Genomic DNA, 21,932 nt, shown 5'->3' on the forward strand with positions numbered 1-21,932 from the left:
CCCAACATGTGGTAGTTAGTTTAAGCTATTTGTATTAGCAAGCCAAAAGTGCCTGATACAGCTTTCTAACATCTTTAGGAACAACAGTCCACTCCCACGATCTATGCTGTTGACAGCTCTTACTGGATGATTTCACTTACACAGAACGTACAACTATAGCGAGAGTTCAAAAAACACTGAATAAATGTATTAGAAAGATCACAAAATAATTAAACATAGACTATGAAGCCCAAAGTTACTGTCTCCACCAAGCATATTCTGAAAGATTTCTTTCCTGTGAGCCTCTTCCCTATTGAAATGCTGCCAAAAAGGAGCAAGACTGACAAATTAAAATGTTTCTGTCACACTTAGGAACAACTTGGAACATTGTTTGGAACATTTTTAAACTGGTAAAATATGTTGTACTTGCAGAAAGAAATTAATGATGTGCAATCTACTTCAATGGGAAGAACTCCTCTTTCTATTGCTGAGTCACCTAAGCCATGATGTTTCTGAGTTGTTCAGCTTTGTGCTCTACATGATCCAGTAAATAGAAGCAGTGTTGCAAAATGCATCTTGTTTCCCTTCAGTATAAAGGAGTGCCTCACACCTCCACAGGACCAGAAAGAAATGCCCTCACTACAGTCTTTTGATTAGTATAATCCCAGAGGAAATGCTGTACTTTTCCATATTTCTGATCATAAGAATTTATGTATGACAAGGACCTAGCCTCATGAAATACCAGTCCCTTAATGAATTTAGCAGGAACAGATGAATACTGCAGATACGATAAGGAGGGAAAATTACATGAATTGAGCACATGACCCTGTGAGAGGTTCAATATTTCTTGCACAGAAAGATGTGTAAAAAGGTTTTTTACTTAACCTCAAAGATCCAGGTAGAGTGTAGAGATCCATTTGGTTTTGTAGGATGTGCCCTCTGACATGAAAAAGCCCTGTAAGGAAAAGTTTTTCAATTTCCAGTTCCCTCCATATGTGACTCAGATGAGAAGACAATCTAGACCTACAGTTAATGATTAGCAAAACCAGGAACCAGAATGAGTAATCAGCACGGGGGTAAGTAATTAGAATATTAATCTGCAAATTGCCCTCAACTGAATCTTTTTTCTTACTTAGCAAGCCTTGCGACTTATGGATGAAGTAAAGGAAAGATTAGAAGAAGAAGAAAAACAATGTCAAGTAACCTTGAAAAATCTATGGGATGAATGTGAATCTTGTTTAGAAAGTACCTGCATGAGATATTATACAACTTGCAAACATGGTTTGTCAACATTTAGAAGAAAGGTAGGAAAAAAATTCTATCTGGGAAATGCTCCTGACTTCACCTAACAGTTTTACAGAGAACATGTCTTATTTTCTCAGTACCTGTATCTGCCAGTTATTATGTGGTTACTAATACTAATTTGATTTGGAGGGTCTGGAAATGTTATGTTATATGGCAGAGATTACATGCAATTATATTCATTGAACACTGAACCAAAATGAATTTGGTTGCACCCTGGTGTGACTGCATGGACACTGATTATTCCCTGATTCCAAGAGAGTCACACCATATATACAATGTTGCTTCTCACAGTAAAACTTGCATTAAGATGCTCAGTAACCGTGAAAAATGCCACATAGATTCTTTATGGTCCATCTGAAAATCAGTGGAGTTAAAAGTGTAGCTATAGTTAGCAAAACTCCATGGGGAATAAAAATCACCTGATTATACAACATTATTCTTTCCTGTATTTATTTTATTTTAAATCTGTCCTTTGAGGAACAAAACAGCTTTAAAAGGCTTTCTTTTTTTTTTTTTAATAAAGCAAACTGTCAACAAAGGGGATTCTCCTAATTTTGCCAGAAAGAAGATATGCTTTCCTGTCTGGCACATTATTATTTCAATATTTAAGAAAATTGTAATCACACTTTTTATTTGGGTATATGCTTGAAGTGCAGCTTAAAAACCAAAACTGTGCAATTACTGCTACTGAAATTTTAGCCCAGGCACTGAAAAATATAGTAACTTGAAAACTAAATATGGTGTGTTTCAGGAGTGACAAGGGTTAGAGCAAAAGTGTTTAACATTTGTGTGTATTCTTAAAATTATTCAGGTGATAATGCTGAAGATATTAAATTTAAGACAATTGATGATAGTTTCAACTTTTTAGATATGTCTCATGGATACCTCAGATGTATCTCTTGGTCTTTCAAGGTTCTGTGGATGTCAGATTGAAATCATTGTAGTAAAAGATATACACTGCACTGTCACTATTGTTGACCTTCTTGGTAACTTCCTCAGTGAGCTATATGGTTTGTTTGAAGCATTCAGAGTAAGAAATGTGCTGTGACCTAAATTGTTTTGAGAAAAGAGGACGAAGATGGTAGGGGCGATACTGGCTAACTTAGGCTGCTCCTGCAGTGCCGTTTCACAATTCACCTTCCCTCTGAGCCGCACTAGTGGTCAGATCAAGCAGCTGATCCAATTAAGAAAAGAATAAAAAATAAGCTTATGTACATCTATATGTGTGTTTGGCAGGGTGCTTCTTGACACCAGTTTTCTAATGCCAAGAAGCGTGGCTCCACAAAACACCATCTGCTCAGACAAAGGCAGTACATTGAAGCACAGAGCAGGGAACCAATGGCTGAGACTGAGGAACTGGGAACTCTATAAAGCAGAGTCGACACTCTGCCTCTTCCATCATCAAACCATGGACTCGGAGCCACTGTTTCATTGCTTTCACTGGGTCTCAGATTGCACAAGGACATGAGGGTGTTTATAGATCACAGCAGGAACAATCACCTTCTGTTCCCTAAACTGTGTATAAGTACCACAGAAATGTTTCCAAGATAAAGTCCAAATTGTTTGTTGGAAGATACCAACTTTGAGCCTCCACAGATTAAAATACAACTGGGCAATGGTTTTACTCCAGATCTGGTTTGGAGCTAATGATTTAGATTGAAGGCACTTTCACTCTCTAGAGTCTAGTGTCGCAAATTACTCTGGAGACTACGCTGTATTTTCAGTTATTAAGAGGGCATTGTTTCTATGGGTATTTGAAGGAGAAAAATTAGAGCCACTTCTCTGAGAAATGAAAAACTGATAACTTGTCAGACAGCTCATCCATCTCCTTCTTATACACAGGTTGAAGATTTCTTGAGGAAAATACCTCCACTCATTTTTCCTTTTCATGAGGATCAAGGAAAAGACATCCAGTTTAATGAAAGGCCTGAGAAAGAGGATACCCAGCTAGTAAAAATGGAAGATTTATTTAGCCAACTGTTATCAGACATGGGCTCCATATTTGACAGAAGTCTAATTTTTTTCAAGCGGATGCAAAAAGAATTTGATCAATCTTTTCAGATGTATTTCATGTCTGAGCTGGACTTGAGTGACTCCCCCAGCACGTCAGCTTTACCTGAGATCACCACCAGAAATGGCAGTTCACAGAAAGGCTGGGATATACCTGTCTTCTTACAGGTAGTTTTTGATTTCAGTAAGACAGTGTTTGAAGGTGTCAGCGAGGTGATTACTGAAGTATTTGATGAATACAGAGATAATAGAAGAGATGTGCCAGAACAAGCTAAAGGTAAGTGTTAGAAAATGAAAATCAACTGTCAGTGACAACAAACACCTCAGGATTGCTAAACTATAGTTAATGATTCAGTTTGCTGTATGCTAGTGAGATACTGCATATAAGCTCTGGAGGCTTTCTTGTTTAAACAGGCATGGGTCAAGGATAACTTTATCAGTTAAATGAAAGGGTACAAATCACCTAGAGATCTCAGAGAAATGTCACACTGGGACTTATAGGTCCTACACAGCCTGATCTTCATGGCAACTCTCAGACTATTTCCAGGAGTCCCTCAGGAGTACTTGAATTCATGATGGACACAGGTTTTCATAAGGCTGCCTGACAGGTCTGACTTCAGCATCTGTCAGGATATTATTCATATTATGTCATTGACATGTCCCCAATTAGAAAAAATTGGCATAGGCATATCCCTGCCCTTGCTAAATGACATTAAGCACAGCCAGAGAGCTACAAGCCATGTTCCAGGCTACTGCAACGATGCAGTGTACCAATCAAATACAGACCAGCCATCAGGTTTTCCAGTGACCAGAAAAAAAATTCTGGGCATAACATTGGTTTCAGGTGATAACTCTTAATGGAGTAAAAGACCCATTGTCAACTTTTAGAATACAAATAAGCCTTATTCTTTTTATCTTACTAGTGCAGATAAAAACCAAGCATCATTCAAATACATGCTGGTGCCTGTCTATGAGAAGATCACAGTAAGCATATGACATAACTGAGTGGCAGGTGACATAACCATTATATGGTGATCAGGAAATATAAAGTGAAGTGACTCAGTGTTCTTTTATTTTTTCCTGTATCATGATCCATGTTACCTCCTAAATAAGCTTTGATACTGTGCTCTCATTTATCTGTACATGATTACAAAACATCTTGACTTCTAAGGGCCAAAAGGATCTTACCAGCACTTGCATGTTGTAGAAAATCATGTAATAATATTAGCAATTGTTTGGCTGCTACTGTGGAAGACGCTACTATGCCTTTATGAGGGAATATACTATAGTGGCATGAATTCCTTGAAAGAAAGCACAATTCGTATCTTCTCCTGACTTCTACTTTTTAATGTTTTATTGCTTTTTGTGTGAGGGATAGAGGGAAGGATTTATGCCAGGTATTCTGGATAAAGAGCAAGAAATCATATTCTAGTGCATAGAGCAGGTGACAATGTGTATTTATCAAGACCCTATGCCTAAATGCAGTCTAAAAATACTGTGACTTTATTCTAGATCCTGACAGAAGTGGCATATTCTCAAAAATTGTGCCAGGGCGCCAGAGACCTCTGTGCAGGGAGCTTCGGGAGAACTCCTCTGGATGCCCACAGTTTCACGAGAGATGCCAGAAATGTCAAGACAATCTTTTGCATGGTAAATAGCTATATTCTGATTATATTTTTTTCTGTAATGCACTAATCACTGGTTTGTAGATTTTGAGGCTGTCATTCTCTACTGTGCTGTTTCCACATTTTTGGAATGAAATATTCAGTAACTGAGCTTTTACTCTAACTGTGGATACAAGTACTACTCCTCATTCCAGACGAGTTCAATTACCTTTCCCCACTGTCTCCACAGAGTGTCAGTATAACTCAGTTGTTAACATACCACTGGGGGTCCAAAGACGTTCTACATTCTATAACAAAACACCTACTTTGTTTGTGCTGGCGTCCTGCAGATAAGCAAGATGTTAGGCATTAACTAATCCTGCCTGGGATCAGCAGAAGTGCGAGCAGTAAGTAAGAAGCCCAGACTCATGGCACTCGCTTCTCCTGCAAACAGCCAGACATAACATCAGGTAGCACTGAGCTCCTCATGAGGAAAGCAAACACTGAAAAGCCTGTAATTATTCTTTGCTGAGCTATGCCAGGAATCATGCCTGACATGAAGGACAGAAAGGGGTCTGCTTGTCAATACATAAGGAGACGGCAAAACTTTGGCATTCACCCTCCATAGGCATATGAAAAAACAATCAGACTGCATCAGCTAGAATTGGTCTCAGGACTCCCACAACAGTTTAAACCATCTGTATTTCCAGAATTATTTAGTTCTTAAAAGCCACAGAACATGCTTAAACCCAAATGGCTTCAGAATATCTCCAGTATGGCAAATATTAATGGTCCAATGACACATTTTGAAAAGAGTATCAGATCACTTCCATCCCACTAAAAAAATCTTTTTGCCTTAAGCTATTACAGATAGCAGTTTGCATCCATGGGTACTGTACTATCAGCCTGAAGGTGTCCCTTGATAGTTCTATTTGACAAGGAATAAATTGAATTTTTCCACAGCAATTTGTGTATAAGTTTAATGTAACATTCTTGCTCTAAATACGTATTTCAGTAAAGAAAAAGCCAGCCATCTTCAGTTCTGAATTCATGGCAGTAGATAACTAGTCACAAACTAATGTCTGTTAGATAAATACTGGGCCTTAACACTCTACAGGAAAACTAATACAGATTGTGGACTTCCTTGTTATAACCTATATAATAGAATCATAGAATAGTCTGGGTTGGAAGGGACCTTTGAATTTAGTTAGGTAGCCCAATCCTCCTGCAATAAGCAGAGACATCTTCAACTAGACCACATTGCTCAGAGCCCTCTCCAACCTAGCCTTGAATGTTACGAGGAACGGGGCATCTACCACCTCTCTGGGCAAACTGGTTGGCTTTGTGGGCTGCGAGTGCACACTGTCAGGTCATGCCCAGATTTTCATCCACCAGTGTCCCCAAGTCCTTCTCCACAGGGCTGCTTTCCGTCCCTTCATCTCTCAGCCTGTACTGATACCAGGGGTTGGCCCAACCCAGGGGCTTGTCTTTGCACTTGGCCTTTTTGAAGGCCTTGTAACTCTTTCATATATGAGCAATTAAAAGCAAAATATAATGTATAAGGAGATTATGAAGTTGCTATATGAAAAATCTACAAGTTCTTATTTAACATAACAGAAAATATATTGCCATGAAATATACAATAGACTAAAAGTACTTGGTAAGTTATTGTAGTACGACAAATGTGATAATTAATCCATTTAGTCGTTATGAGCCTAAACTAAATCTAAAAGAAGAGGTAAGCAAGAATTACTCTTTTTTCTATAGCATTATTTAAACACCAAGGCAAAACATGCCCCTTGCTAGACTTTTTACAGTATTCTATATTTCAGACAGAAAAGATGAAGTACAAGATTTACTAGTTTCATATAAGCTTCATGCTGGCTGTCTTTTCTAACAGATTGCCCAAACATTCCTGAACTGCATATAAAGTTTGATGAAGCTTTTAAGCTGGTTAATCTCTCAGGGGAGCAGTACGAGCAGATTCTCCAGGTGGTTCAGCATCATACAGAAGACACTTCCTACTTGTTGAACAAAATGAAAGAAAGATTTGGGTGGGTGTCTGAGTTATCCAATATGACCATCGGACCAGAAAACATTTTCAATATAGTTAAGGTAAGGGCTGTTTTCCAAAGGGAGTTACTGCACTGTGCTATCATTGACCTAAGGTTTGCTCCTACACGTGCTCTTGGGGATTGTGGATGTCTGTACATGCGTAATGTTTGGTTTCAACAACACGAAGTTCCTACTCATCTTGAATCTGAAACTCCAGAGATTAGAAATGTTTTCCTCTAAATCCTTTTAGTCTGATGGATGGCTGACAGGCTAACTTGAATTGCTGTCTGATAAGAGTAAATTGACACTAGCAGCTTTGAATGGCCTCAGATTACCTTCACAGATAAAATTCACTGTACCAGTCAGTAACACATCTTTATTGGATCACTGAACACCTATCTAGATGTCTATGTCTGCACTTACATATCCAAAAGCTCAAATAAGGCAAACGTTATGCACATTATTGCAGTGGAAGCTGCATATCTTTAACAGCAGTAGTCAATATTCCAATAAATAACTTTATCTCACACACAAGAATACATTCAAAGTAAATTAAATCTGGTTTCTTCAACAAGAGACAAATCCTATCCTCCTTCCAACTCAGAAATCCAATGTACTACTAATACTGCAAGAACTTTACGCGAAATGATTGTGCAATCCACCAAAAGAGCTCAAAATCAGGAACAAGAGGGCAGGCAATATTTAAGCACACTGTCCCAACTGAGTCTGTCTGCTCTAGAAAAATAAAGCTACTAAGTCTGGTTTAAAAACACACAGAAATTAGTAACTTCAAGGACACAAACTCTGTCTTGACAGTAGTGGGATGACTCACACACACAAGTTTTCATTAGGAGAGCAGAAGTTCTTTATAGGTGTAGTTCATGCTATAAACATTAACACGCAGTTCTTTAATACGGTCTCACAGTGCCATGTCAGCTCTTCCCACCACCTACAGTAAGATTTGACATAAATGCAGACACCCACTGTCTTTACAGAAGAAAGTAAGGAAAGTAGACAAGCTTTTCCCTTATTAAAGACAGGAGGCACAGAGGGTATAAACAAAACTAAAACCATGCAGTAGTTTGTAGTGTTTAAAGTACTGATTTGCTCTCTTCTAGGTGGTACCTGGGGATCCCTCTAGTAAAAATGAAACTGTGGTAGATGTGAATATCCTGACTTCACCTACTTTCACCATTAAAGTTCCTCCCAACTTAGACCCAAAAAGTGGTGAATTCATTGAATACATAGCCGGGAAAGCACTACAACTATATAAGCAGAATTTTTAAGTGGTAAGTTCATTCTTCCTCTTTTCATAGAAAATGCAATTCTTTACATTTCAATACCCTTTAGTTGGAAGAGAATTCAGCCATGTAATATACAAGACCGTCTCCTCCGCTGACTGAGACAAACACAAGTGTAGGAAAAAAAACCCAAATGCTCAATGTTCTAGCCTGTGAAACACAGACATGACAATATTAAAAGATTGAACTTATTTAGCTGTGAAAAATTTGATCTTGAAGTAACATCTGGGATCAGGCAATGTGATCATAAATATTCCTTTGGAATAGAATTGCCTCACAACCACAGTCGAGAGCCTTGGCATATCTGTGTTCATCATGTTTCTGTGCTCATCCATCATGGATGAATTGGAATTACCATTATTATGGTTTTTATTTTTGGTGGTGTTTAAGAACATGTTTAAGAGCATGTTCCACATTATTTTGATGATAAAGCAGTGCAAAATTAGAATTGGCATGAGAACTATAACATTTCCCATTAGCAGCACTCTGCTTAGATTAGTAGTGTTAATAGTCTGCAGTTTGACTCACAGGCACAGAGACAGATCCTTCTCATGGCCTACTAACTGTTTCTGTAGAAAGGGCTCACAGAGGCCTTTCTCCATGCTTGCCAGATTTCCAGATGGAGATGGAAGAACCAGACAGAGAGGCAGAAGAAAACAGTGCTTCATATTCTCTAATCTCACAGAGAATCTCCAGGAAATGCAGGGTGGTTACAGGTGGCATCACACTGCTGTGAAGCTAGCCAGCCATCCAGGGAAACCAAGGGGGCTCTAGCATGTGCAGGTCTGGTGGCCTCTGTCTCTCACAGTTGGCTCTCTCAGGGGCTAGAGCCACAAAACATACAAGACCTACAAGAAAATCACTGCAGTGTCCCCCTAATCTTCTTAGTAGTCTTAGCTTCTGACACAGCTCCTCTTTAGATCATGGGTGTCTGATATCCTCATCTCAACAAATAAAGCATGACCTGAATGCACACAAAAGTCTCAGGAAGGCCCTATAAAGGATTCAACACTAACAAAGTAGATGAAGAAAATTTTAGCATTTTCATAGAATCATAGAATGGTTTGGGTTGGAAGGGACCTTAAAGTTCATACAGTTCCAACCCCCCTGACACGGGCAGGGTCACCTTCCACTGGAGCAGGTTACTCAAAGTCCAGTCCAACCTGGCCTTGAGCACTGCCAGGGATGGGGCAGCCATAGCTTCTCTGTGCCTCACCACTCTCATAGTGAAGAACTGCTTCTTAATATCCAATCTAACTCTACCTTCTTTCAATTTAAAGCCATTCCCCCTTGCCCGGTCATTACATGCTCTTGTAAGAAGTTTCTCCAAATTTCTTGTAGGCCCCCTTTTTTAATATTATTTTATATTTACTCTGGTTATTTTTTGAGGTCAGACTCATAATTTTTAAACAGATGAAAGAAATCATTTCCACCAGAGAGGCTGAGGTGGGTTGCACAGTTTAGACAGAATATAATAAGCCTCACCATGAACTCTGCTTAGGTAAATATGGGTGAAATTATATGGTGAAATTATACTTACATGGTATTTAAAACAGTATAATTTTTTAATATTTATATATACATATCAAACAAAATAATCAGTACAGTTTCCCTAGTTTTTCTTCAAAATCCTCTGTAATTTATATGCAGTTATTGACGATATATACTCTTCTAGATAATACAAGACTAATCTTCCAGGCCGAACGATACAATATTAAGTTCCTTAGTCTGATTATGATTTTTGGCCTAAAACTTAGTCTGCATTTCCTGTGCAATGTATCTTGTGTAGCCATTCCATACCTGAGAAAAGCAAGTGACATTAATTTCCAAATCACAATACCATTTTATGTTCAGTTTGCACAACAGATTTAGGGTACATGAAAGTGTGACAAAAGCAGAGTTAAAACTCTACAAGGAAAGAGAGAGGTCTGTAAGAAGGGAAAAAGAGAAAAAAACCCTGTTTCTGTCTGGGTTTGGTTTTGAGTTTTTTTATGTTGTGTTTCCTAGCAGGGCACTGATATATTCCATATATACTTATTTTTCTGTCCAAATACAAAATATTGAATATTTTTCTTCTTTTTCTTTTTTATTCTAGGAAAATATATGTGAAATCTTTCTTCCTGCAATCCAGTATATATTCCTGAGATGGAATACCTCTAAGCTCAACATACAGCTGTTAACTAACTGTGGTTAAAATAGTTGTAAAATAAAATTTTGCTGAGTAAATAATGTGACATATGAGCTAGCAACTGAAAACTGTAGAAGCCTTTTTACTGAAAATTAAATCAATTTTAATGTTCATTTCTTTTAAAAAAGATTTTATTTACGTTGCAAATTGGGAAATTTTTGATAACCGGATATGGCTCTGGTTATGCAAATATATAAGAAAATAATCAGATATAAACATAGAAGTAATTACTATTTGCATACTTAACTCCAAGCACATTCTTAAGCCTTTTCAAGATTGGTCCCTACAGATGTTACACATTCAGCTAAGTTTGAATCAGCCACATTTCCATATGCATGTACCATATTATTTTCCAATGAAAATGTTCTATTTCTTTTTCCAGTTGCTTTTGATGTTTATCACGTACATTAAATGACTTTTCTGAATATGCAGTAATGAGTAAATCTTCTGCCTTTGGAATTTCTTATTTGTAGTTCACCTCTGGAGTCAACTTTCAAATTAATTAACAGGGAAGCCTTTATCAGAAAATATGTTTGTCTTTTGCTAAATTATAAATAGTAACTTTCAATGGTATTTGCAAATTGCAGTAAAGGTTGAGAGCTGATATATCTCTCAGAAGCAGAATTGTAGGTAATTCAGTTTCATTTGCTGTGCCTGGCATTATCAAAGTATTTTTTGCACATAGTTATATTCATAATTTCCAACTGTATCTCTGCTAAATAAATTGTATTAATTCCAAAGTGTACGAATCATCTATATTAGCTGTGAGCATAGAAAAATAACTGTACCCTAATTATATCACACCTTTTCCTTTACTTCTATACATGCAAGTGAGGATACACATTTATACAAGAAAGAGGCCATTTCATTGTTTTAATTAGTGGGAAAGATGTTTTCCTGCCTGCTGTAAAGGTATGTAGCATTTCCTAACCACAGTCCTCTGTTCCATTCAACCTCCACTATATATGCATGTATTACAGGCTCCTAATGATAGGAGATAAGCAATCGTAACTCCTGCAATGACACCACATGTCAGATAAGCTTTATCTGAGAGATGTGTGATTCTTAAAAATGCTTGACTTCTAAGATATAGTAACAGATAAATTCAGAGAAGAGTTGGTTTGTTTTCTCTAACAGAGAGAGTATACCTAGAAAATTTTCAGATGACACCAGAGTGGGAACAGTTGCAGTGTTGAAGACACAAGTCAGGACCTAAAATGACACTGAGAAATGGGAGAGAAGCTGAGATCAACAAGACAAAACTCAATAAAAGCAAGTGCTGACTAGTACCCTTAGCAAGAAATCCAATGTGTAAATAAAATATGAAGCGGTCTGCAGCTAACAAGGCATGGCATAAAAGGATCTCATCTTTAAAAGTGCAGGTCACAGTAATACTGCTGCAACAGAGAAGGTGAGCCTGTGTGTGAAGCTGAGCCATGGCACTGCAGAAGCACCACACCAATGAGGGAGGCTTGCACTGGGCTGCACTCAGGGCTTCCGTGTGTCAGGATATCCGGCTGCAGGGATCCCTCACAAGATGTGTGGTGTGCTAGGCCCAGCCAAGTCTTTGCCCTTTTTCAGCTCTGAAAGAGGATGACTGAGGTTGCAGAGATAAGATCACAGAATCATAGAATTATTGAATGGTTAGAGCTGGAAGGGACCTTAAAGACCATCTAGTGCCAACCCCCCTGCCATGGGCAGGGCCACCTTCCACCAGGTTGCTCCAATGTCCGTCCAACCTGGCCTTGAGCACTGCCAGGGATGGGGCAGCCACAACTTCTCTGGGCAACCTGTGCCAGTGTCTCAGCACCCTCAAAGTGAAGAATTTCTTCCCAGTATCTAATCTGAATCTCCCCTCTGGCAGTTTAAAGCCATTCTCTCTTGTCCTATCACTACATGCCCTTGTAAAAAGTCCCTCTCTAGCAAAGTTTACAAATGCCAACAGTACTTTCCAGCACGAAAGAGGCTCGGAGGACAGATGAGTTGCCCTCGGCAGCAGCAGGAGTTAAAGTCATTACGGAGTGGAGCACGGACTTAGGTTTGGGGATCGGGCCACGCCTCCGTCAGGGGGACAAGCCCCGTAGAGTGCCGCAGAGAGTGGCTGTGGGGGAGTTCCAGCACCAGGCGAGGAAGTTCACAAGGGCCACAAAGGACCGCGCAAACCCACCCGCTCCTCACTGCCCTGAGGCAGGTGAGGGTGGCCGCCAGCCGGGAAGAGGGCGGTGAGGAGGCGGTGGCTTCACCCGCTCTGCCCGCCCTTTTCCCGCTGCTTGGCGGGAAAAGCAGGTCGTTGGCGGGTACGGAGGAGAAGCGGCTGACGGGAGCAGGACAGCAGGGCAGCTGGAACACATCCCGGCCCGGAGGGAGCCTCTCGGGGTGCTTCTCGGCCGACATGCCTGCCGAGGGAGAGCTGCCGGAGGCCGGCGAGCAGCAGTACCTGCGGCAGGTCCGGCACATCCTGCAGCACGGCCACCGGAAGGAGGATCGCACTGGCACCGGCACCATCTCCATCTTCGGCATGCAGGCGCGGTACAGCCTGAGAGGTCGGCACCGCCGGGACCCCCCCGACTCCTGCCCGCCGTGGCTCCGCGGGGGGACGCCATCTTCCCCCTAGGGCTGTCTGCCACTCGCCCGCTGAGGGCGATGCTTTCCCCCCTTCGGGGCCTGGGCTCGGACACGCTGCAGGGGCTGTAGCGGGGTTTCGGCCCGTCCTGTCGGCTCCTTCTCCTCGCCTGCCGGCCTGCGGCAACTCGCACCCCTCTTCCCCCTTTGCCTAACGGCCCGGCCTGGCTATTCTCTGCCCCATAGCCGTTACCTGGTGAGCGAACGGGTTAGATCTTGATAAAGCCTATCTTGGTCCTTCCTACCATTAAAACATACTAGGAAGGATGGTTGTAAAATAGATTTACCAACAATTTTGTCTTAAGCCTCCCTTTGTGAATGCCTACGCATGCACCCTTATGTGGCATCGTGGCGCCCTCTCGGTAGAGTTCATTCAAATCTCCACCGTTAATTCACGCCGTCCCCCATTGTCCAAGAAAATGAAAGTCAGGTTCTTGTCTTCCTTGATCTGAATATGAGAATAGCACAGTCTTTTCCAGCTTCTTCCTTCATATCCAAACCTCTGCATGTCAGATGATGGCATTGCCCTCTGTGGATAAAAACCAAAGTCGGTTCACCCTCCCTTATGAATGGCTGTTTACCTCTGACACTCTGTTTATACTCTGACAACTGTTTTTCAGATCAGTTTCCACTGCTGACAACAAAGAGGGTATTCTGGAAAGGAGTGCTGGAGGAGCTGCTATGGTTCATCAAGGTTCAGTATTGGGATGTCTCTGTGGGTGGTGTGCCTGAGAGTGGGGTTAACAGGATGGACTAGTATAAATTAAGGATTTTGGGGTAACTGCAGATGTTTTCATTTACATAACAGAGCAGAAATGCAGCCAAATAATTGGTAGTTTATTATCTTCAAAACATTCTGTGAATTTTAGTGGAGACTGTTGTATTGTTACCAATCAGGAGAGTCTTTCTGCTATTTCTTTTTAAGGGGAGTAGTGTGAAATAGAGAGTTCTTTTGCTAATTTGACTATATCCCACAGTTACAAAACCTAGTACAGCCTTTTATTACTGTTTGAATAAGAAATAATGATATGAAGTAGACTGTAGGCAGCTTAATGATCTGCTTTTTAATACCGAGATAGCTTGTATTGATTTGAACTGATAAGCAGTGTGTAACCAAAGGTGAAACATAAGACTGATTTAAACACTAGGCTTTTTAGTAGCAAAACCCTGAGATCTAATAGAGCTAATAGTTGTATTTAGAGTATTAAAATTTAATGGTAGATAATACATTATAAGGTAAGTGTTCCTTTATATGTAGTGGCGTTGTGCAGGTATGGGAAAGTCTGTCAAACCATTTGCTAGAGAGCAGGACTCAAATGCACACTCATTTTCTTAAAAATATAAAAGACTGGACACTCCCCAAAACAGAGCACTTTCTTGTGTTGGATTTTTGAGTGTGCTGACTTGGACACACTGACTTGGAGTGTTGCAGAAGCCAGTGAAATTACTCAGGGTCACTTTGTCGTTTTTGTCATTTTTGTCATTTTAACAAAGGGATTTTTAAGACCTTAAGCTCACTGTAGATATCTTGGCAAAGGCAACATTGAGGCCATAAAGTTTTTTGTCTGTTTTCATCCATCTGTAAAGTAAAATCTTGTTGTCTGCAAATGTGCATTATGAGTTGACCTTGAGGCTGTATTGTTTGTGCATTTACAAAATTAGAAGAATCCCAAGTTAAATATAAGCATGGCACTTCAAACTTCATCCTAGTATGTTGCTTCTAAATTTTATTCTATCATGCAATATCTTCATCCCATGCATAAATCAGACTGTTCATCCTTTATAAGTGAAGAAATACTGTAGACCAGCAAAGCTGAATACAGATGTTTTAAGTCATGTCCTTTGTGTTGGAATTAGGAGATAGACTTCTTACTGTCTGTGTTTTATAGGGTTCTACAAATGCCAAAGAGCTCTCTGCAAAAGGTGTGAAGATCTGGGATGCTAATGGTTCGCGTGAGTTCCTGGATAAGCAGGGTTTCAGCACCAGAGAGGAGGGAGATTTGGGACCAGTTTATGGTTTTCAGTGGAGGCACTTTGGAGCAGAATACAAAGATATGCACACAGGTAATTACATACAAATAAAGTCTTGCTTAGTGAGACAGCTGTGACACATCAGTTCCAGAGGCCTGGGTGGGGTGGACTATGGTTAAAGGGACTGTTCACAGTGTGAACTGATACCAGAATAAATACTGTTGGAGAAGGGTAATTTAAATTATTTATTTATTTTTTAACTCAGTCTAGTTACCCTGAAAGATGTAGCTTTGTATATTGTAGTTTGGCATTTGTGGCACAGATCAGTCATAAGGCATACATTACTTTTTTTACTTCAGTCTAGAGCATGTATTATCACTGATAGCTGGAAGGATGTATATCTATTGCAGTTGAGAGATGTGAGCTAGCTCCGTGTGATAGCAGTGGAACACAGGCTGAATACCAGTGCAGGGTCTGAATTTCTATGATAAGTTGTGCTGGCAAGAACTGACATTTGTGCAGTACATTCATTGAAGACTCTGAAAGAAAGATTTTTTCCATTCTGCAGTTGGCACAAACTAGGATGTATCCATAGCTGATGATGCTGTGGACAGAATAGCTGTAGCAAATTATGATGTGAGCGGTACCTATTGGTATTATTTTCAGTGGAACTAGCTCATTAAACTTACTCTGAAGTGTCTTGACTCTTTTCTAACTCACTGGAGGAGAGGATATACGAAATGTTTAGAAGACTGCTGTTAAAAAAAGAGTCAAAAATAAATGTTCTCTATCTGGTTTGTGTGATTTTTAATTCAGATTAACAACATGGTTATTTATATTTTTTCCTCTTGGGTTTTCAGTGTAGTCTCAAAGTTCACATAAGTTACAGATATTAGACTTATTTGCATATTGACTGCTGGCAGACACAGTTCTGTACTAACACAAATGATGCAAATTCTGAACTGACACATCTAACAAAGTTACTAAAATGTTTCACATTCCCAAGCGTAAAAGGTCTGAGGCATAAAATAATTTGGAAAAAACGAACAACATAAATTCCCATAGGTTTCATTACTAATAGATTTCCTTAGGTTGCATTACCAGTGGATAGGTAATTAGCTTCAGAAGCCAACATAACCATTTGACAAGGCTTCTGGCACAGTATTGCTGGCAGAAAATTTCCTAAGATGCTAATTGAGTATTAGCATCCTTTGTTGCAGCTTGGGTCTCCCTGTGACTGTTATTTGGTGATGCTTTGCTATAGGAGTTATTAGAAAAAGTTAGTTACCAGCCATGCTGATTCACTGGCATGACTCAGAACAATGAGTAACAACTAATGACTGTTATTCTGGAATCCATTCTAAGGTTCAGTTAATTCCAGTGAGTTTCTTATATAACTGGTATTGAACCTAAAAGTCAGCCTGTGAACGTCATCAGGTGAAGTGTAATATCCTGTGCCAATAATCCTATGATTAAAGTTCCCTTCTGGCACTAAATGCTGTGGAAATTTAGTTTTCACAGATGACCTTGTAAGTGCTAGATGAAGGTATTTATTCATCTGCCAAGAACTTAACTCCTTTTGAGTATGCAAACAATGCCAGCACCCCACGTTACTGGTCTGGGCATATTGTTTTGGTTTTTACTATTTGAAAGAAAGAGCACTGTAGCAGACACGTTTAAAATCTAGAAGGACATCTTAATCCAGAAATGCATTAAGCAAATCAGTTTAAATACTATTAATAATGAGGTAGTAATACCTTGCCCATTCCACTACAGTTTTTGTCCTATCTAGGTGACAAGTCATCATGAATGGTAAAGTAAAATACTTTGTCCAGCTAATTTTTTTGTATTGGAGCTTTTGTCTACTGGGATGTAGTGTTTATGCAGACTTCTTATTTGGTCTTAAAAAATGTCAAGTTATTGAGGCTTGGAATAAAATGTTCTAAATAGGAATAGTCCAATTTTGGTGGGTGCTAAAGGTACTCAAAGCACACAAAAGAAATGTGGAACATAAGAAAATACCATAATGAAAATTTCACAAGCCTTAGGGTATGCTAAGGAAGACCAAGAATAGTTTACTTTTGGAGGGTACCAACTGATAAATCACTTTCAAAGTTACAGTAAAATCTTCAGAGGTTGTCTTTTGGGTATCACTTTTCAGTGGGATGTGGGCTGGGCTTTAAAAAAAAAAAATTACTCGAATCTCTCTGGCTTAGATCTTATTTGGTATCTTTCTTCAGATTATTCCAACCAAGGAGTTGATCAGTTGCAAAAAGTGATTGAAATGATCAAAACCAATCCAGATGACAGAAGAATCATTATGTGTGCTTGGAATCCCAAAGGTATTGAACAGTAGACATTTAAGTAAATGCAGTTGCACATTATCTTGCTTTATGCTAAACTGTGTTCTAATCCTTTGTCAAGCCAGTTCCAGTTGGTGTCCGTGCTTACTCTCAAAACTTTTGGACCATTACATCAAAGTTTTTCTCTTCACATGAAAGTGAGGGATATACCAGGCTACCAGCATCTTGGACATACAATCTCTGTTCAAAGGCAACAATTATTATTTTAGAAAGATTAAAAAAAAACAAAACCAAAAAGGAATATACCAAAGCAGTGTGTCTGGTTTTTTAACCATATAATAAATTGTAAATTTAACAAAAACTTTAGAAGTAGAAAACTATTGTTTGTGTTTCAGTCATCTCCTTAAACATAGGTTGTCTAGGTAGCCATTCATTGTACTTCTAAATAAGAGCTACTGCCAAATAATGTTTGACTTCAGCAGGAGTAGATCTATGCAAAAAAAAAAAGTCATCCAGAGGCAGAGCAGATCTGTGTCTCTGAAAGGGGATGCCACATGCCATTGCTGTTACTTTTATGGTTAAATATTGTCAGATATAAGGAGATAGCTGGATAAAGTTTTTCTTACCAAGCTGTAATTATAATATTTGCATTTATAAGTGTGGATAAACACACAAAAGGTCTTTTGTTTTCTGATTATTTTTTTTATTGATCCTTACTTTTATGGCTCAACAAGTGGTAAAGGCACATGGCAATAGGAAGAGAGTAAGATGAAGCAGTTGGAAGTTGCTTTAGGGTATGTGCTTAATTTTACCCTCAATGTCTTCCATTAGGGAAATCACCTGTCTCACCGAGGTGAGTAAAACTAAACTGCTGTGCAGCATTATGGCATAAATCTGCTCTGTGGAATATCTGTTTATGACTTTTCTGGTCATACAGCCCAGGAGGCAGCGTGCAGTGACCCAGACTTAATTGCTTAGGCAGCAGGTGATTTTAAACAAGCGAAGAAGCAACAAAATGATAGTGCAGTTGGATTTTTGCTCTACTGTCCCAAAAAGTGCTTTTTCAGGTTTTGCATCTTCTACATTTATAATGCTAATGCTGTTACTTTTTTTTTTTTTTTTACTCTTCTCTCTCTACTGCAATTGCTAGATATTTCTCTGATGGCTTTGCCTCCATGCCATGCCCTTTGCCAGTTCTATGTTCTTGATGGTGAATTATCATGCCAACTCTACCAGAGGTCTGGAGATATGGGACTAGGAGTGCCTTTCAATATTGCCAGCTATTCACTGCTTACTTACATGATTGCCCATGTCACAGGGCTAAAGGTAGGCTATTTAATAATTTTACTTAATCTTGTCTGAGAAATGGGGGACTTAAGGCTCTGTCCAAGAAAAACTAGAATAAATATCCTGTTCAAAATCTTGCTAAAATATATATAAGAAAGGGCCTCATGAATTTAATGTGAGTTGTCTCGGGTTTGTACAGGCAGTTAAGATCAGCAGTGTAAGAATTCATAAATTCACGTCAAGCAGACAGAAGATCCTCCAGGTCTTTCTAACTGAATGTCAAAACTGACCTGTTCCACTACTGTGCCTCTTAGAAATCTGAACTGAGCGCATGTCCTTATGAGATAGTAACATGTGAGTGATTAAATTTTGTAGCATGTGTTTTTTATTGGAAGCAAACAGTAGCTCAGTGGTTGCTGTCAAGGTTCCAGTTTGGATATTCTGCCCATTTAACTTCCAGCTATAATTTCAACTGGGTAGTTTTTTCAGTTTTCTACTGTATATGATTATGTAGAGTGGTAGTATGTGCTCAGATATCTATTGTCTTGACTCCAGAGCTGTATTTTGTAATTTGGAGGAATAACTGAAATGCACCACAGTCTTGTACAAGTGAAACCCCCTTTTCCTTAGAGCATGTGAAAAATTATACTAGCACGGCCATTTGGGCCTGACCCTTCTGATATCAGCAGCATGAAGGGGAACTTAAAATAGTGAAGTAGAGAAGAACTGGACTTCACACAGTTGCAGTCATACTTAAGAAATTAAGCGAAAGTACCAGAAAAAGTGAAGTTTAACATTATGTCCATTAACTACCTGTTGCCTCTGAGCTGCTTCCTCTCACACCTTTGGTGGGTTTTATCATCATATATCTAAGGGTTGATCTGCATTGGTCAGAGGCCAGTAAAATAGGTGATAAAACTTGCCTAATTAAATTAGATTGCTTAGAGGCTGCTAAGTCACAGCACCTGAGAGCCTGCAAAACCCATCTGGATGCTTAATAGGTGCTTTGGGGTTTATCCTGTGATTGACACTTCCATTGTCACAAATTACATTGTTTAGTACTGGCTAAGGCAACTGGTTTAAAACCAGCTTTGGCAAGTCCTGCGTATTAGAAGTGGAGTGGAAAAGCTAGTTGTCACTGTCCCATCTGTTTCCATCTTGGTGGGCAGATCAGCAGTGCTCCATACATTTAGCAAAGCTATTATCCTAGCAGGATTTCAAGGATAATTTTTTTTGGTAAGCTAATAGAAATTTCATTATATTTTTCATCAATTATGCATTAATCTGGGAAGATAGTGTCCTTCAAAGCTTGCAAGGTTGTCTTGATAACCCAGTACAGAAGCTGCAATTCCACATTAGATGTAGGATGCTAAGAATCAATACTGTGAGCATTATAATGTTTTTCTTTCTTGAAACCTGACTATTTGAAAAACACATGTAGTCTCCTTTCTCTTCAGCCTGGAGAGTTCATACACACATTGGGAGATGCGCACATATATCTGAATCATGTTGAACCTCTAAAAGTTCAAGTAAGTACTTAATCTGTGTTCTTGTATGTTTCTGTCTTCCGCAATGCTTACCCAATACAAAGTTATCTTGATACATATCTTATTTAAATATCATTTTGCAAATATTTGTCAGGCTTTTCTTCTTATTTCTAGCCTAATAGTTGCAACACCTTAACCTCAGCTGGGGTTGAAAGCAGAAATACAATACAAACATGACTGAAATGTACGTCATTGTACTATTCTAGAACCAAATCAGAGATCCAGAGTTTGTACCCCTGCTTTTGACTTCATCGTTCCAAAACCTTACGAAACCACTCTGCCTAACACAGATAAACACAAAATAAAATGTCTTTGTAGTATATCAGAAAAGGATAACTTATCAATTCACGGAGTTAACCAGTATTAGTATTTGGCTGAATAAGGCTATATTTTCTTCACAAAGTAATCTGTTGCATTAGGAGCAAATCAGACTTAGCTCACTGAATGTCCTCACCATTCTTGTGGTTCAGAACCATCCAGAGAACTACTTGCTGGTTCAGACCTGAATGTTGCTTTAAGAAACCGCAGCACATCTGATACACATCTGGGTCAGAATTTCCTGGGGATTTAGTTTCCTCTGGAAGGAATCTAATCTGTAACCACCAGAATTGATCTGCAAACTGAATATGCTTACATTTGGATGATCAGGGAATCCACTTTAAAATTATGCTACTGCTCCCTATCAAAATACTAAAGTAGATTCTATTTAACTGTTGCTGTGGGTTTTCTTTTTTTTGAGTATAAATCTTGGGAAAGAGCGAAAATCTACATGGTGTAATCTGATTTGAGAGATTATTGAGATCTAATGCATAACATAAAATCTCTGCCTTCAGGTATTGGTTTTATACAATACGCTTGCTTTTATTTCAGCTTCAGAGGGAGCCAAGACCTTTCCCCAAACTTAGAATTCTTCGGAAGGTTGAAGACATCAGTGACTTTAAGGCAGAAGACTTTCAGATTGATGATTATAATCCTCATCCACCTATTAAAATGGAGATGGCTGTTTAATGCTATAAACCAATTTCTATTAATGTGAAAGTGTACCTAAGCTATTTAGCTTTCTCTGTTTTTAAAGTTATGGAGTTTTTATATACTTCAAAAGATACATAGTTTATTACTGAAAAAGAAACAGTTCTGCCTTCAGTACCAAGCTGTAGTTGTACAGAACAGATGATTATTTATTCCAGCTGTACAGTTTTAAGTTGTTAATGAGATTGTCTTCTACACATTGTTTCAGTTACCAGTGGCCATCTCTGTTGCCATTCAGTTACTGTGTGTGAGTAGCACTTACTTACGTGCTTTATTTAGTACTGAAAAAGAGAACTTTTACATATGATTCCTTCAAGGTTATAGAGGTCTTTAAATATGTTCTAAAGAGTTTATCTTTAATAAAGCTTAAAAATTTTCTGGAAGGATGATGCATACTTAATTTTAGTATGTTTGTTTATAGCAGGAGTAAATAAGAGTTGGAAAGCAAAGGTTAATGCCGTTTCACTTTAGGATCTCAGAGGGTGAGAGCTAGCCGGGGAAAAGAAGCTTAAACTTCATATGGTCTTCATAGATGAATCAGCAAATCTTAATGGCACTTTGCATGAAATGCAGTCTGCATAACATCTTTCTATCAACTTTTTTAAATTATTATTTCCTAACCCTACATGAATGATGAATTTGCTATAAATCAAACAGACCTGTAGTTAAACAGTGGTTATCAAGTAATTTTAGTAGCAGTCTGCTGTCATTTAAAACCAGATCCCACAAAC

General features: G+C 38.9%; 2 protein-coding genes across 6 annotated transcripts in view; both read left to right on the forward strand.

Annotated features, from left to right (window-relative positions):
* The window catches only part of CLUL1 (clusterin like 1), a 60,490-nt gene extending 49,297 nt beyond the window's left edge, over positions 1-11,193 (forward strand). For all 5 annotated transcript variants that reach the window (XM_034060880.1, XM_031052973.2, XM_031052975.2 and 2 more), the window contains 6 exons: positions 1,116-1,283; positions 3,127-3,571; positions 4,807-4,944; positions 6,799-7,013; positions 8,072-8,242; positions 10,350-11,193. In XM_034060880.1, coding sequence (XP_033916771.1) covers positions 1,116-1,283; positions 3,127-3,571; positions 4,807-4,944; positions 6,799-7,013; positions 8,072-8,239 — 1,134 coding nt within the window. In that variant the 3' untranslated portion in view covers positions 8,240-8,242; positions 10,350-11,193. The remainder of the gene's footprint in view (positions 1-1,115; positions 1,284-3,126; positions 3,572-4,806; positions 4,945-6,798; positions 7,014-8,071; positions 8,243-10,349) is intronic.
* Positions 11,194-12,572: 1,379 nt separating this feature from the next.
* TYMS (thymidylate synthetase) lies at positions 12,573-21,584 on the forward strand. Its single transcript, XM_005153505.4, has 7 exons — positions 12,573-12,985; positions 13,685-13,758; positions 14,954-15,128; positions 17,276-17,377; positions 18,489-18,664; positions 20,083-20,154; positions 21,043-21,584. Exons 1-7 carry the CDS (start codon positions 12,835-12,837, stop codon positions 21,178-21,180), a joined length of 888 nt encoding a protein of 295 aa, XP_005153562.1. The 5' UTR covers positions 12,573-12,834; the 3' UTR covers positions 21,181-21,584.
* Positions 21,585-21,932: the final 348 nt, after the last annotated feature.

This window comes from Melopsittacus undulatus, chromosome 1 (genome assembly GCF_012275295.1).
Source record: "Melopsittacus undulatus isolate bMelUnd1 chromosome 1, bMelUnd1.mat.Z, whole genome shotgun sequence".
Lineage (NCBI taxonomy): Eukaryota > Metazoa > Chordata > Aves > Psittaciformes > Psittaculidae > Melopsittacus > Melopsittacus undulatus.

What these genes read in the sequence shown, in the direction of transcription:
- TYMS (XM_005153505.4), top strand. Translation starts at nt 12,835, where the DNA reads ATGCCTGCCGAGGGAGAGCTGCCGGAGGCCGGCGAGCAGCAGTACCTG. An exon ending in AGCTGCTATGGTTCATCAAG is followed by an intron (nt 13,759 to 14,953) that starts GTTCAGTATTGG and finishes TGTGTTTTATAG; the next exon opens with GGTTCTACAAATGCCAAAGA. An exon ending in CCCATGTCACAGGGCTAAAG is followed by an intron (nt 18,665 to 20,082) that starts GTAGGCTATTTA and finishes CTTTCTCTTCAG; the next exon opens with CCTGGAGAGTTCATACACAC.